This window comes from Chiloscyllium plagiosum, chromosome 8 (genome assembly GCF_004010195.1).
Source record: "Chiloscyllium plagiosum isolate BGI_BamShark_2017 chromosome 8, ASM401019v2, whole genome shotgun sequence".
Classification (NCBI taxonomy): Eukaryota; Metazoa; Chordata; class Chondrichthyes; order Orectolobiformes; family Hemiscylliidae; genus Chiloscyllium; species Chiloscyllium plagiosum.
In genome coordinates this window covers 89,671,959-89,688,634 of record NC_057717.1, presented here as the reverse complement: position 1 = coordinate 89,688,634, position 16,676 = coordinate 89,671,959, and the positions used below count along the sequence as shown (strand labels likewise).

At 40.2% G+C, this 16,676-nt stretch overlaps 1 protein-coding gene across 7 annotated transcripts in view; it reads left to right on the top strand.

Moving 5' to 3' along the window:
• LOC122552173 (cAMP-dependent protein kinase catalytic subunit alpha-like) overlaps positions 1–16,676 on the top strand; it is a 213,375-nt gene that overhangs the window by 150,804 nt on the left and 45,895 nt on the right. For all 7 annotated transcript variants that reach the window (XM_043694713.1, XM_043694714.1, XM_043694712.1 and 4 more), the window contains one exon: positions 2,447–2,508. In XM_043694713.1, coding sequence (XP_043550648.1) covers positions 2,447–2,508 — 62 coding nt within the window. The remainder of the gene's footprint in view (positions 1–2,446; positions 2,509–16,676) is intronic.

Sequence of the window (16,676 nt, the reverse complement as noted above, 5' to 3'; positions counted from 1 at the left end):
TGTTTGTGCTAATGATTGTCTACCCGAATATGCCACCATGACAATCTAGCTAATTTAGAATAGGCATGCAATGCGGCTTACACAGCAAACTAATTGGGAGACTTTGACAAATATGGATGAATTTCCAGATTGGATCAATCGGCTCACTAAAGAAAATCATGTGACCCTACGCATTGGATGTCGATAAACCACTGTATGACCACAAAGCATCATTGTCAGGCCTAATTATATCCTTTAACATATGCGTTCACATTCTGGGAGAGAATATTGAATAGCATTCAGGACAGGAAACCCTGACTTGTTTTCTCTACCCTTATCAGAAGTGAGCTGAGAATTGTTTTTGCACTCCTTTTGTACCCAATATCAGTTAACTCATCACAGACCACATCTTTTCTGACCTAGATTAACTATCTGAACTATCAAGGCAGCTCAGCTGTTTTTTTAAATCAACAATACCACCTTCCGCTTTGTAAGCAGAAGCTCAAAGTTTGATTCTCCTACTGATGTAATGGCAGATGTAATATGCTACTCTCACACTTTCTGATCATTTTAAAGTCCTAGTGCTGGTTACTCTTTGCGTATTTATCTTTAGCCTTTAGCTGTGATAAAGATGAGTGCCTGGGAATACCTGAACCTTCCTTTCCAAATTATGGACTTTTAATGTTACAAATCTCTTATGTTTTTGTACAGTGCAACACTTTGTCAAGGTTGTTTAGCAAGTTGAATATTTATAGTGCTGCATGCAGCTGGCAGAACCTATTGGATGTCAGTGAGCCGTGATCTTGAAGGGAGCTTCATGGACTGCGGAAGAAGTTAGTGGTCCTGTAATGAATGATAGAGTTCTGCAGACATCTAACATTTAACATGCATTTGCCTTTAGAAGAAGATTAGTGGTGTTTCTCATTACTGTTTTGTAGGACTTGGCTGCAGAACTTTCCTACTTGATGCCAGTGAATTTTTGTTTTATTTCTTTGCAATATTTATTTATCACTTCTTTGGTTTATTGAGTATTTAACTGGCTGTACAAAATTGAAAGTTGTTATTCTTCATTCTTTATGATAAAGTTTTGTCATATAGTGTCTCAAAGCTCCCCTGTGCTGAGTTACAAATCAATTTGGAACCAAATCTCAAAAAAGCTGCTGTAATGCCCATTTAAGAATGCTCTATCTTGGGTTCCCTCTGTAAATCAAGGTGAATTGTTTAGTTTAGTAAGTTGTTTTAGATACCATGATTCTATTTATAGGGGGATGCCATGAATGTGTTTCGTTGGAGATTTAACTGAAATGTCTGTGTCCCCTGTGTTTGAGATACAGCTGGAGTTTGAGTGCAAACAAGTAGCCCAGAAAGGTAACAGTTTGCTTTGCAATTTGTACAATTGAATGTCCAAAATGGGAGATCCTTGGCTTCCTGTTCTGATGCATCAAAAATTTACATTATGGACAGAGGCCAATTTGTCTTCTCCAGTAGGCAGATAGTCTTGTCTGCCCATGTCAATGACCAACATCCCAGGAATAAGGCTACACCATTTATGCGGCTTGTTAAGCTGTTTTGAGCATGCGTATACCCAAGGTGCAATCGGTTAGATGTTAAATTGTTGTGTGATGAGGTGACTGAGTTAACTTCAGAATGAAGCATTAAACGTTGGATGACTTTGTCACTAATGAGCGCAGTTGTCTGTTGCTAACTGAAATTTCTACAGGCTGACCTTTCAGGGTGTGGTCCTGTTCCTTTTGGGGTATTGTGCAAAGATTCCCGAAAACATCTTAAATCCTCTTTGTAGAAGAAAAAAATAAAGTATCTACATGATTTCAAAAGCTAAATCGTTCATAAGTCACCATTTTTTTAAGTCCTGTGTTACCCTGCTTGAGATGTTGGGTTAAGCAATGCTGCTTTGTCAAGACTGTGTCTGAGCTACTGTTCACAATGCAGTTCAGCTTGTGCTGAAATTAGATTATATCTGTGGTTTGCCAGTGGAATTGGTAAAGTATTTTGCAAATCTCCAAATTTACACCCTCCTTTGTAAACAGATGTTCCTTCATAACATAAAGTACAGGTGGGGTGGTTTCAAATTCAAAATTGTTGCTTTAGTTCAACGGCTCAGTGTATATTGGAAATTGGTATTATTAGTCATTCACACCAACGCACTGAAACATCACCATAATCTAACACATTGTCAGGCTCTGTAACTATGACAATCTTTGCTTAACAGCAAAGCAATCTGCGTTAGGTTATGTTTAGTCAGTCTTCTTGGCCTGAACCATATTGTGACATTAAAGACAGAGACTAATTGTCAATTCTAAAATTCAAAAGCGAGCCAACCCACAATTCAATTCACTGACTTTTTAAATCCTGCATTTAAATTGTTCGTCCCACAGGCTAGAAGCTTTGTGAATTGCGATAGTTGTCCAAATGTCAGGAGTAATATATTTCTGTTCTTTTATTACAGTGAAAGATTTCTTAGAGAAAGCGAGAGAGGAGTTCTTAGAAAAATGGGAGTCCCCACCGCAGGTAAGTCATAGATTTCTTTCAAGAGAGCCTGAAATAGGTAGGTCATGTAATCCACAAGTTCATTAGCGTAAAATAATCCAATTAAATTGGACTGAGATGTTTCCTTTGGGAGTGCAGCATTGATAAGGAAAAATGTGGCAGAATGTACTTGCTATACATGGCCTCTAATCTGACTGATTGCTTCCCCTAAACGTCTGTTGGTCTGTGCTGTAATTCAACAGGAACTTAATACCATTCCCTCTTGGCAGAATTTCAAAGAACTTCATCTAAGAGTGTCAGTAGCCCAGAAAGTTAGCAATATTTCTGAGATGTTTGTATGATTTCAAAACTGTTGACCTAGAAATTCCTTGCACGTTGTTATTTTTGTGAAAGTGTAGCAGGATGGAACTTCGTCCACCTATCTGACCATATCCCAGAGAGAGAGCCCTTTGCACAATAGGTCCAACAACCCGCATTGCACTGGAGAACTTGGAGTGATATCTTGGCCTTCTGCCATGAAATGCCTGCATGCATGGAGGTGTGAACAGTATGCACTAGGTACCTCAAGTCTCTCACAAAATATCACCAGTGATGCCTCTGTAAAAACCTGCAAATTCACTTACAGGATAGGTGATCCACTATCAGTGTGTCCTCCCAGGTCAAATTCCTCATTATCAGCCAATGGTTCTGCTCAATCAGCTGCATCAAGGAGGCCACATCATTGTCTTGTCTGACACAAGACTTCCAAACTAAAGTCTCTGTTCTGACCTTTGACACAGCATGCGGTCACTAGCAGGGCAGAGGAGACACTTCAAGGAAGTCCATAAAATCTCCCTTAAAAATTCATGAACCACACCAACTTGTGGGCATCTCTTCATCAAAGACTGCAAGATTTGCACAGTTTATCTATTTAGTCGCCTTGGAACCACAATATCAGAGTGGAAGAAATTATCTCCGATATGAAGGACCACCTAAAAAGAAAGTAGAACATGGGTCAGTTTGATTTGAAAGTTCAAAGGAGAAAACAAGAGTCAAAGTGCTTGCTACTCCTTTGGTCTTTTGCTATTCTTATGCTGGCAGTGGGCTCTTAGAGATCGATTGCTGATGGATTGTGGTAGTTTGCCCATTTTTGCTCACTCATGGGACGTAGGTGTTGCTGACTGACCAACATTTGTTGCCGATCCCTAATGCCCTTGAGAACATGGTGAGCTGCCTTCTTGAACTGCTGGACTTCATGTGCTGTAGGTTAACCCACAAGCCATTAGACAGGAATTCCAGCATTTTGACCTAGCAACAGTGAAGGAACAGCAATGTATTTCCAACTCAGGGTGGCGAGTGACTTAGGGGAGAGGAATTTACAAATGGTGGTGCTCCCAAACTTTTGCTGTCACTGTCCTTCTAGATGGAAGTGATCCTGGGTTTGGAAGGTGCTGTCTAAGGATCTTTGGCAGATCTCTGCAATGCATCTTGCATAGTACATGCTGCTGCTACTGAGCATCAGTGGCAGAGGCAATGGATGCTTGTAGATGTGATGCCCATCAAGTCAGCTGCTTTTTGTCCTGTTTCTTAAGTATTGTTGGGACTGCACTCATCCAGCAACCAAGGCGTATTCCATCTCACTCCTGACTTGTGCCTTGGTGGACAGCTTTGGGGAATTATATTTGTTAAAGAGGAGGAAGGATTTTGCATTTATGCAGACAGTGCAGTCACTACTGTGATGTTGTGAAACTCGACAAGCAATTTCTTAATACAAGACCAGGTTTCATTTTTGATGATGTTCACTTGAGGGTAAATTTTGACCAGGACACAAATGGTGACACTATTCTTTGAATAATGCATTGAGATCTTGGCAGATGGCTTGGGGAGTTTGACATGCCAACAATCCCTCCCCATAAGAGGCAGGAGAAGCAGCACTAAACACCATAGAGTCATAGAGATTTACAGCATGGAAACAGACCCTTCGGTCCAACCCTGACCAGAATGGCCTTTGTTTTTTTTTTGCAATTGCTGTTTTAGAGCAATTGAAGGCAAAACGTGTGGCAAGGAATTTATTTTCCTCTTTTTGCTGAGGGGTACTGATACTTGCATTGGGCCCCAGAGGGCAGTTTGAGGCAATATAATGTGGAGCAAGGTTAGACCGTAGATCAGCCCTGATCTCATTAAATGGTCGAACATACTCAAGTGACCAAGTAGTCTGCTCCTGTTCTTATGTTCGTGCCAATGCCCACCTGGTCAACTGCTGCTCATTGGAGATTTCATGGTGGCTAAAACCTCCTAGAGCAGTCCTATACTAACAGCTTCCTCAGTAAGACTCATAAATCCTCAGAGGTGTATAGGGAGGGGTGAGGATATATTTTATATTTTCTTAAATAAGGAGAAGAAAACTTTTGAGAACAGTCGGCTCTGATAGACATTGCACCTAAGCCAATATCACAAATTCAGAGTGGATGGAGGAGGGTTTAATTTAATGTAGTCTTCTCTATTAGTTGCATTAAGAAAATACATCAAGTATTCACCCTACCTTTTGGTGCTTTTTTTTTTGCCATTCCACAAATTTCCGTTTCACTCTAAAGAAACAAAGATGGTGAGGTAGGAGATGATGAGAAACCCTGCAGAGTCAAGAATACATGGAATCATAATGTCTACAACCTCATGTGGCTAATTCCACATTAAACCTAGAGAAGTATAAATTATGACCCACAATAGTCAAAGGCACAAGAATCAAACTCTGAATATATCAAGTGTTTGCTTAACAACAAATAAAATTTGCAGGACTGGAGTAGTAGATTATGCCTTATAATGTACAAAGCACCACATTACTGTTAGAAATCCAATGGGAGATTTCCTGGAAATTCAAAATAATGTAGTTCATCACAATCATCACAACCAATTTCTTATAATTTACTGAAGATGGGGACATTACAAACAGAAATTGCTACCATTAGTTGGATTCCAGCAGGGAGTACTTGAGCAATAGTCATCTGAACCTTGTATACTTTTCCAGCACCACCACTGTTTACATTTTAAGCTAACTTGGTAAAGTGATAGGTGAATAGTGCTGCAGATATTTTAGGACGTATTTTCCTTTTCCTGGATCTAAGAATAATAACCAGAATGCTCACTTGCTCTCAGGGAGTCTGCCTACTTTACTGGCCTTGAGCTTCTCCTGCTTGTTTTTCCAATATTTTCTACCCCAATATCTTTCATTTCCAGTAAATGATACAAAGCATTTTCAAGTCTGCCATGTGCTAATCTTGCCTCAGTCAACGGGCTATAATACCATTGCAGCAGAACTGCAGTAAATATCAAAGTCCACAATCTAGATTCAGCACTACAAGTAATCAATAACCATGGACATTTATTGATAGTGATTAAAAATACAAAACAGTCAGTGATAATGTGTAGCTCAGCTTTGAAAGTACACTGTGTGCTGATGACCTAGTTTAAGGAATGTGCTGTTTGGTAGTAGTGAGCAGGCTTAGTCAGTAAATAGTCACTAAAGTGCAATCCACTGCTTACAGCAAATCTAACCTTTTGTTATCAGCATTTTTAAAACATTTGTTTGCTTCAAGTGTTAGTCTGTTTCTATTGAATGAGGAATTGTGATTTGAGAAATTAAAAGTGCTTAGGAATTTGTTTCTTCAGCACATAGACAATAACAGGTGAATTTTATTATTTGTCCTTTTTGTAGGAGAGCAAAGAAACTAATAGACACCAGGGTGCGTTTCGCCAGTTCAGTAGAGAGATAAATATTTGTACATTTACTGTCTTGGTATTTAAGGCAAAGGTTACTGCCTTTGTGGGCGTGTTTCTGTTTGTCAAGCTGGGTGTTGCTTTGAATAAAGATTGTGTTGTATGATCCTTTTGAGCAGGTCAACAAGACAGGCCATAGAATTGTTTGTGATCTGGGTAGGTCTTCTACTTTAATCGGTCAATGGGAAGTTCCTTTGAAGAAGGGAAAATGAAATATGTTGGAATTTCTCCCCACCATTTGAAAATAAAGTAAACTGATCAGCCCACTATGGTTTTGAAGTAAATTAACGCACCAAAAAAACTCAATGGCTGCAGAATTGCTAAAGCTAACATCTGGTGACAGTCAAGTTAGGAGAGTGACTGTGCTGAAGCTCAGTAGGAACATACAATTTTTTGTTCCAGTGTTAGTCTTGCAAGTTACCATCTGCCCAACTGTTAATCTGCTGATCTGCCTCCTATTACAGGATTGGCTTCAACAATGTAGGAAGCAATAGCTCCTTGCCGTATTGTGCTGGCATTGTAAGCTCACTCAGAAGTTAACAGCCGATAACTACTGCAGGCAATCAACACAATGTTATCAGGTTGGCATGCTTTATCCAAATGAGATGGATTTGATATGCAGTAGCCATTTGGAGTCAACGTTTCAGAAGTTAAATATCAGAAATAAGAAACAGAAGGGATGGACTGACAAGCAAACAAATTTAGGCAGTTGAACAGAGCTAGATAAATTTATCTCTGCCTATAAATGTGGTATGAAAGACATTGATATAGCGTACCTTTGTTGGAGCTTGTTTGGTCTGACATCTCTCCAAAGGTAAATACAGGAGAATTCCCACTGGGAAACCTACTTTCCCAATATTATGGCTGTACTTAAAATGTTACATTCCCAGAAACTTGGGGCAAAGCCTGCTTACCAACTTAGTGGAAATGGGAAACAACAAAGGAAGGAACTCAGAAGTCACATTCCTGTCCCCAATTTGCCCAGGAACTATTTATAATTGGCAAGTAAGTAGATTATTATGTCATGGCACAATAGATAATATCTAAATTATACAATTGGAGCTGGATCCCAGCGTTGACCCAATAGACAAGTCAACTGAAAAATTTCGAAGGTGTTAAGTAGTTGGAAACAACAGGTCTGCACCCATTTTCCAAATAGTTACTCCCGCTTTGTAGCTATTCATTGCATAACCATTTGGAAAATTCACCCTTTGCCACCAAAACATGCACGCCATTTAGTATATTTGTTGAGACTTGTATTCTTTAACACATGTTTAAATATAGTGAAGTGCCTTACACAATCAATTACTTGATTGGCATTCCATAAATTGCAATAAATGAATCATCAGTCAACCTGCTTTTCTTTCTGTAGATGTTGGTTGATCTTCCTCCTTAAACAATGGCCTGAGTTCTTCACAATTCACACAAATTGATAAAAACAACATCTCAAATGATCTCACTCAGTATTCCACTGGTGCATTTGTCTGGATTATAGCATCAAGCTTTCAATCCACAACCTTTCAAGGATCTGTTTTGGGTCCACTGCTGTTCGTAATTTTTATAGATGACCTGGATGAGGGTGTAGAAGGGTGAGTTAGTAAATTTGTGGACAACACTAAAGTCGGTACAGTTGTGGATAGTGCCGAAGTATGTTGAAGGTTACCTCGGATATAGACAAGCTGCAGAAATGGGCTGAGAGGTGGCGAATGGTGCAGAAAAGTATGAGGTGATCCACATTAGTAGGAGTAACAGGAATGCAGAGTACTGGGCGAATGGTAAGATTCTTGGTAGTGTAGATGAGCAGAGAGATGTACATAGATCCCTGAAAGTTACCACCCAGGTTGATAGGGCTGTTAAGAAGGCATATGGTGTGTTAGCTTTTATTGGTAAAGGGATCGAGTTTCGGAACCATGAGGTCAAGCTGTAGTTGCATAAAACTCTGGTGTGGCCACACTTGGCGTATTGCATGCAGTTCTGGTCACCGCATTATAGGAAGGATGTGGAAGCTTTGGAAAGGGTTCAGAGGAGATTACTAGGATGTTGCCTGGTATGGAGGGAAATGTCTTGCAAGGAAAGGCTGAGGGACTTGAGGCTATTTGCATTAGAGAAAAGAAGGTTGAAAGGTGGCTTAATTGAGACATCTAAGATAATCAGAGGATTAGATCGAGTGGACAGTGAGAGCCTTTTTCCTCGGATGGTGATGGCTAGCATGAGGGGACATAGCTTCAAATTGAGGGGTGATAGATCTAGGACAGATGCCAGAGGTAGTTTCTTTACTCAGAGAGTAGTACGGGCTTTGAACGCTCTACCTGCAACATTTGTAGACTCGCCAAATTTACAGGTGTTTAAATAGTCATTGGATAGGTAAATGTACGAGAATGGAAAGTGTAGGTTGGATGGGCTTCAGATTGGTTTCACAGGGCAGCGCAACATTGAGGGCCAAAGGGCCTGTACTGCGCCGTAATGTTCTATGTTCTAATTTCTGACCCAAAGCTCAGTTCTCAAGTATATCACCTATTTGTGCACCTAATTGTTTTCAAGTGGAACATACTTTCCATTATTTTGACTTTCCTCCATTTTAGAAGACGTACATCCTGTGGGTCTCATAGTCACAGGTACATTTCCCACTATCAATCCTGAGCTTGTCTTTCACAAGCTTATCCCTTTGTTCCACTGTCTTGCAGTTATTTGATTTGAAACAATGCTCACAGTTGAGGTTTCCCATTCCATTTAATGTCTTATAAAATCGAAATAAAGGTTTTTATTCAGTCACCTCCTTTGAAGCCCAACCTTTCAGTTTCTACATAATTGAGTTCTCTTGACAGTGCAATCTTCCCTGCACCACTCCAGGGGTTGAACCTTATCTTTGTACTTGAGTGGTGAATGTAGTTTCCCGTGTGCTCCTCACAGGTCTGTATTCCCTCAGAGGGATAGGCCAGATTTTAAAAGCAAGACAGTAGCCAACTAATCGTAGCCAACTAACCAAGCACTAGTTCATAGAGTATATGAAAACATCTAGGAAGAATATACATTTTGTTAGCACCTTAGAAACATGATAAGTAGTTGAGTCTGACTATGAGCTGAAACTTAAAAGAAGATAGACCTGTAATGAGACATAGGAGTTATGATCGAAAACTTCAGAAGTGTAACAGAAAGATTGCATGAACCAACAAAAGTGCATTAGTTATATTAATAAGGATAGCAGTAATTATTAATGATAAGTACTAAATATTATAGACTACACCACAATTTGATCAGGATAGAGGGCTTCAGCCAAATCCGTATACAATAAACGTTGACATTTAACAACCTGGATATTGAAAAGACAGTTTCAAGGAAAATCATAAGGGAAGGAGACCATCAAGCCTATTAGTTGAGATACAGACATCATTACAGCATGTCAGGTAGGCTACACAAGCAGAAGCTGTATTGGATTCCATGGTCAGTAATTGATCAGAATTGTTGCTGCTATGGAAATCTCAGCTTGGCTCAGTGGTAGCGCTGTCATCCCATGAGTTAGCAGATTTTGAGTCCAAACACCACTCCAGGGTATATGCACATGTACTAGGCTGAGACATCAGTATATCACCATGGGAGACTTGCAGTGTCAGAGGTTCTGTCTTTCAAATGAGAACAGTAAAGTGTAGCATGGTATATGTGCCCATGGGATGGACGTGAACAACTCAAAATTATTCTTGTGAACTGCCCAGAGTTTCTGCATTAATCTACATCACTAGAACAGGTTAATTGACAAACATTTACATTTGTATTTTGTGTGTCTTGTTGTGTTTAATTACAGAAGAGCTAAGGATGACAAAGGTTCTACGTAAATTCAAATTGCTTTTATTTCTTTGTAACCTGAAGTGTTTGAATTGTTTGTATTTTTAGACTGTTGTTGTCAAAGAGCTGATTTCAGAGGTAAAGGGAAAGTTGTACAGAAAACTAATTTGGAATTGAGATATAAAGCACTACCTTTTTCTATTTTAAGGTTATTGTACAGGATAAGAATAGAAAGTATAATGAGCCTAAGAAATACACAGCAGGGTATGTATGAGTTAATAAGCAGGTTAGAAGTGACCTAAAAAATCAGGAGTACTTTGAAAAATATGACGGAACAGAAATTAGAGAAGATTGAATACATAGATCAGACAACTTATAGCTAAAGAAAGTGTCAGCAACAAATAAACATGTCACAGAGGCCGGAATGAAGTGCCAGAAGAGTTTTGTAACTGTGGTGTTTTTCTATCATTAGTCGATGACAGTAATAATATTGTTGAACACAGCATAGTGGCGAAGTTGGGAATATTATGAAATGTGCCCTGTATTGCCACCTGGTGGCCAAAGTTTGTAACTATTCGCATCACAACTTGAATGTAGTCATGATTTGGAGATGCCAGTGTTGGACTGGTATGCACAGAGTTAAAAATCACAACACCAGGTTATAGTACAACAGGTTTAATTGATAACAGAGTTTTACATGAATTCATGAAGGTTTTGAGCAAAGTACAACTTGCGGAGTTACATTGTACTTTGCTCAAAAACTACATGAATTCATGTAAAACTCTTATTTCACTTTTTAGATTAGAATCAGTCTAAACATTATGGCACAGACAGAGAACCACAGGGGGCTAACACTTTCAACATATTGTCTGGCTAACACCAGTTGTTACAGTTTACCTGAGAATGTAACTTTTAAGAAAGGTTTTGTGATTTACACATGAAAGAAGTGAAACTATCATGGTATTCGAACAGATGAAAGACTCAACAAACAATCAAGATATTTTTCAATGTATAATTTCAGTTACATCACACTGTAAACTTTTGTTATAAATTCTGTGTCTTACAATTATGTCCTCCACAACCACCTGATGAAGGAGCAGCGCTCCGAAAGCTAGTGCTTCCAATTAAATTTATTGGACTATAACCTGGTGCTGTATGATTTTTAACTTGAATGTGAAGTATGAATATATTGTTCTGTTATGGTAGTTGCTAAAGGAAAGTAATGACGAGGAATTGTGGACCAGAAATACATGCACTTTTCAGAATTTTTAATCATGTACAAATTAATCTTCTGTTACATTGCATATAGCACACCTGATTTTAACGTTTTTCTTATTTGTGATCAACATATAGTATTGTACTACTGCAAGAAGCTCCTCGAGTTCCTTATTTTCCCAGAGGAACACTCCTGTTACTTTATGGTATTTTTCATCTCTACCACTATGTGGTAAGAGTTCCTTGAGGTAGATTGCTGCCACCAAACCCTCCTTTGTCTCTGCTTTGGGCCTGTAGTGATTGTAACAAGGTCAGACAGGTGGACCTCATAGAATACAGGTTCCCTGATTGGGGCTATTAACCAGTCAGGGAGCTCTGGTTGACAGATATAAACAGGAGTGTCAAAAATAAGCACTACCGCACTTAGGTGGTAGTGTGGGGGTTAATATAAAAAAAAGGAAAAAAAACAAAAAAAGGTTTAAAAAAGAAAAAAAAGTAAACAGGAGTGTCAAATAAGCACTACAAAAAAAAGTAAACAGGAGTTCGTCTATTTTGATTTAGTCCCTACCCTCCCCCTTCACTGTTTTGATCACACAGCACTGCCCTTTGATGTGAAGGGCAGTGTTTGTCACTGGCCACCCGGGTGTTTTCCTGTCTTCCTGGTGGTGGAAATTGAATAAAGATTTGTGCACTTTGTGTCTTCCACTGTGTCTCACACCTGCACACACACACACACCATGGGTGCTGGGGATAAAATAAGCACTACCGCACTTAGGTGGTAGTGTGGGGGTTAAATTTAAAAAAAAAAGAAATAAAAAAAACATCTATTCTTCAAAAAAAATATTAAAAAAAGAAAAAAAAATTAAAAAAATAAAAGGAGGAAGAAAAGAAAAAAAATAAACAGGGACCCTTCGTGCACTTTGTGTCTTTCACTGTAAATAAAAATTTAAAAAAATAAACAGGAGTGTCAAAAATAAGCACTACCGCACTTAGGTGGTCGTGTGGGGGTTAATATAAAAAAAAGGAAAAAAACAAAAAAAAAACAAAAAAAGGGTTTAAAAAAGAAAAAATAATAAACAGGAGTGTCAAATAAGCACTACAAAAAAAAATAAACAGGAGTTTGTCTATTTTGATTTAGTCCCTACCCTCCCCCTTCACTGTTTTGATTACACAGAACTGCCCTTTGATGTGAAGGGCAGTGTTTGTCACTGACCACCCAGGTGTTTTCCTATCTTCCTGGTGGTGGAAATTGAATAAAGATTCGTGCACGTTGTGTCTTTCACTGTGTCTCACACCTGCACACAAAAAAAAAGAAAAAAAAGGAAAAAAGAAAAAAAAAAGAACAGGAGTGTCACCATGGGTGCTGGGGAAAAAAAAATAAGCACTACCGCACTTAGGTGGTAGTGTGGGGGGAAAAAAAATAAACAGGAGTTCGTCTATTTTGATTTAGTCCCTACCCTCCCCCTTCAAAAAAAAAATAAATAAATAAACAGGAGTGTCAAAAATAAGCACTACCGCACTTAGGTGGTAGTGTGGGGGTTAGAGAAAAAAAAATTAACAGGGGATACCCTGGAGTTGTTCAGGGAGAGGTGAGCGCGGCAGGGAGAAAAAAAAATAAATAAACAGGAGTGTCAAAAATAAGCACTACTGCACTTAGGTGGTAGTGTGGGGGTTTAAAAAAAAGCAGTAATGTGCATTGCCCTTCGATAAAGAAAAAAAAGAAAAAAAAAATCTATCTCTCTCACTAGCCACTCGAGTGTTTGCCTATCTTAAAAAAAATAAAAAATAATAAAAAGGGCGTAAAAAAAATTAAAAAATTAAATAAACAGGAGTGTCAAAAATAAGCACTACCGCAGTTAGGCGGTAGTGTGGGGGTTTAAAAAAAAACAGGAGTGCCAGAGCTTCTGTTCACCCTGAGAGCTGGCACTGAAGGAGCTGGATCAGTGTGTGTGCAAGGACTCTCCTCCTTGACTGTGTCTGAGAGGAAGGGGACTGTCCCTGGACCAGCTGCCCCACATCGAAAAGAAATAAACAGAGTGTCAGGGGTTCAGCTGACTGTGAGGGGGCCAGATCAGTGTAAAGTACTAAGCGTGTGTGAATAAAGAGTGACTTGGTGACAAGATATTGGCCTCTGTGGTGCTATTTCAGGGCCTATCTACTGATTATGGACAGAGGATGTACCACTGTAGAATATCTATCATGGAAACACTTTTTAAATAACAAGAAAGTTATATTAGAGGATAGAACATTACAGCGCAGTATAGGCCCTTCGGTCCTCGATGTTGTGTTGATCGCTAGAATCTAAAGCCTATCTATCCTACACTATTCCATTTTCATCCATATGTTTATCCAATGACCACTTTAAATGCCCTTAAAGTTGGCGAGTCTACTACTAATGCAGGTAGTGCGCTCCAGGCCCCTACTACTGTGAGGTGAAGAAACTGCGTGAGGTCGGAGTGACAGCTCTTGATATCAAGGCCACATTTGACCAAGTGCGGCATAAAGGAGCCCTAGCAAAACTGGAATCAATGAATATTGGGGGCAAACACTCCGCTGGTTGAGTCATATCTGGCATATTGGAAGATAGTTCTAGTTGTTAGAGGTTAGTCATCTCAACTCCAGGACATCTCTGCAAGAGTTGCACAGTGCAGTGTCCTAGGCCCAATCATTTCAGCTGCTTTGTTAATGACCTAAACTAATGTGTCAGGGAGATGGGAACCAGCTGAGGAGGTTAGTGGACAGTAAGGAGGTCTAAAGCCTGTAAGGAACTAGATAAGGAATTCAGCATGACTATTGGGAATAGTAGGCAGGGAGCAGATGATGAACACAAAGGGACTGGTGATCTGAGATGCGTTTGTTTTAATGCAAGAAGTGTAGTAGGTAAGACAGGTGAACTTAGGGCTTGGATTAGTACCTGGGAGTATGATGTTAGTGCTATTACTGAGACTTGGTTGAGAGAAGTCAACTAAATATCCCAGGATGTCAATGCTTCAGACAGGATAGAGAGGGAGGTGAAAGGATAGAGGAGTTGCATTACTGGTCAAGAGGATATCACCGCTGTGCTGAAGGAGGGCACCACTTGAGAGTGAGGTAATATGGGCAGAGCTCAGAAATAGGAAGGGTGCAATAACAATGTTGGGGCTGTACCACAGGCCTCCAACAGCGAGTGTGAAATGCAGGTACAAATATGTAAACAGATTATGGAAAGATGTAGGAGCAACAGGGTGGTTGTGATAGAAGATTTTAATTTTCCCAACATTGACTGGGATTCACTTAGTGTTAGAGGTCTAGATGGAGCAGAATTTGTAAGGAGCATCCATGAGGGTTTTCTAGAGCAGCATGTCCAAGTCCATGTCGGGAAGGGGCCACAGTGGACCTGGTGTTGGGGCATGAGTCTGGCCAGGTGGTTGAAGTTTCAGAAGGAGCTTACTTTGGGAATAGTGATCACAATTCTGTAAGTTTTAGAATACTCATGGACAAAGACAAGAGTGGATCCAAAGAAAGAGTGCTAAATATAGAGTGCTAAACATAGTGCTAAATAAGAGTGCCAAGAATCCCAAAATACAGCAGGACCTGGGGAATGTAGATTGCGAGCTGTGGTTTGAAGGTAAATCCACATTTGATATGTGGGAGGCTTTTAAAGAGAGGTTGATTAGAGTGCAGGAGAGACATGTCCCTGTGCAAATGAGGGATAGAAATGGCAAGACGAGGGAAACATGGATGACAGATGAAATTGTGAGACTAGCTAAGAAGTAAAAGGAAGCATACATAAGGTGTAGGTGACTGAAGCATATCGGGAATGTAGTCAAGATTAGAGTAGTGCTGGAAAAGCACAGCATGTCAGGAAGCATCCGAGGAGCAGGAAAATCAATGTTTCGGGCAAAAGCCCTTGATCAGGATTCCTGGTGCTTTTCCAGCACCAGTCTAATCTTGACTCTAATCTCCAGCATCTGCAGTACCCACTTCTGCCTATTGGGAATGTAGGACCAATCCGAAATGAAGAATTAAGAGGGCTAAAAGGGGTCATGAAATATCTTTAGCAAACAGGGTTAAGAAAAATTCCAAAGCCTTTTATTCGTATATAAGGAGCAAAAGGGTAACAAGGGAAAGGGTTAGCCCACTCAAGGACAAAGGGGGAAAGTTATGCATGGAGTCAGAGGAAATGGGTGAGATTCTTAATGAGTACTTTGTATCGGTATTCACCAAGGAGAGGGACATGATGGATGTTAAGGTTAGGGATAGATGTTTGATTACTCTAGGTCAAGTCAGCATAAGGAGGGAGGAAGTGTTGATATTCTAAAAGGCATTCAGGTGGATCAGTCCCCAGGTCCGGATGGGATCCATCCCAGGTTACTGAGGGAAGCAAGAGAGGAAATAGCTGGAGCCTTAACAGATATTTTTGCAGCATCCCTGAACATGGGTGAGGTCCCGAAGGACTGGAGACTTGCTAATGTTGGCCCCTCATTTAAGAAGGGTAGCAAGGATAATCCAGGTAATTATAGACCGGTGAGCCTGACATCAGTGGTAGGGAAGCTGCTGGAGAAGATACTGAGGGATTGGATCTATTCCCATTTGGAAGAAAATGGGCTTATCATTGTTAGGCAAAATGGTTTTGTGCAGGGAGGGTCATGTCTTACCAACTTAATAGAATTCTTAGAGGAAGTGACAAAATTGATTGATAAGGGAAGGGCTGTAGATGTCATATACATGGACTTCAGTAAGGCGTTTGATAAGATTCCCCATGGTAGACCGATGGAGAAGGTGAAGTCGCATGGGGTCCCGGGTATACTAGCTAGATGGATAGAGAACTGGCTGGGCAACAGGAGACTAGTAGTGGAAGTGACTTTCTCAAAATGGAGACCTATGCCCAGTGGTGTTCCACAGGGATCCATGTTGAGACCACTGTTGTTTGTGATATACATAAATGATTTAGTGGAAAGTACAGGTGGTCTGATTAGCAAGTTTGCAGATGATACTAAGATTGGAGGAGTAGCAAATAGTGAAGGGGACCGTCAGAGAATACAGCAGAATATAGATAGATTGGAGACAGAAATGACAGATAGAGTTCAATCTGGACAAATATGAGGTGATGCATTTTGGAAGATCCAATTCAAGAGCAGACTAGTCCACCCTGACCTTAAATTTACCTGGACCATCTCTGACACCTCCCTCCCCTTCCTGGACCTCTCCATCTCCATTAGTGACGACCGACTTGACACTGACATGTTTTACAAACCCACCGACTCCCACAGCTACCTGGATTACACCTCTTCCCACCCCACCTCTTGCAAAAATGCCATCCCGTATTCCCAATTCCTCCGCCTCCGCTGTAACTGCTCCCAGGAGGACCAGTTCCACCACAGAACACACCAGATGGCCTCCTTCTTTAGAGACCGCAATTTCCCTTCCCACGTGGTTAAAGATGCCCTCCAACACATCTC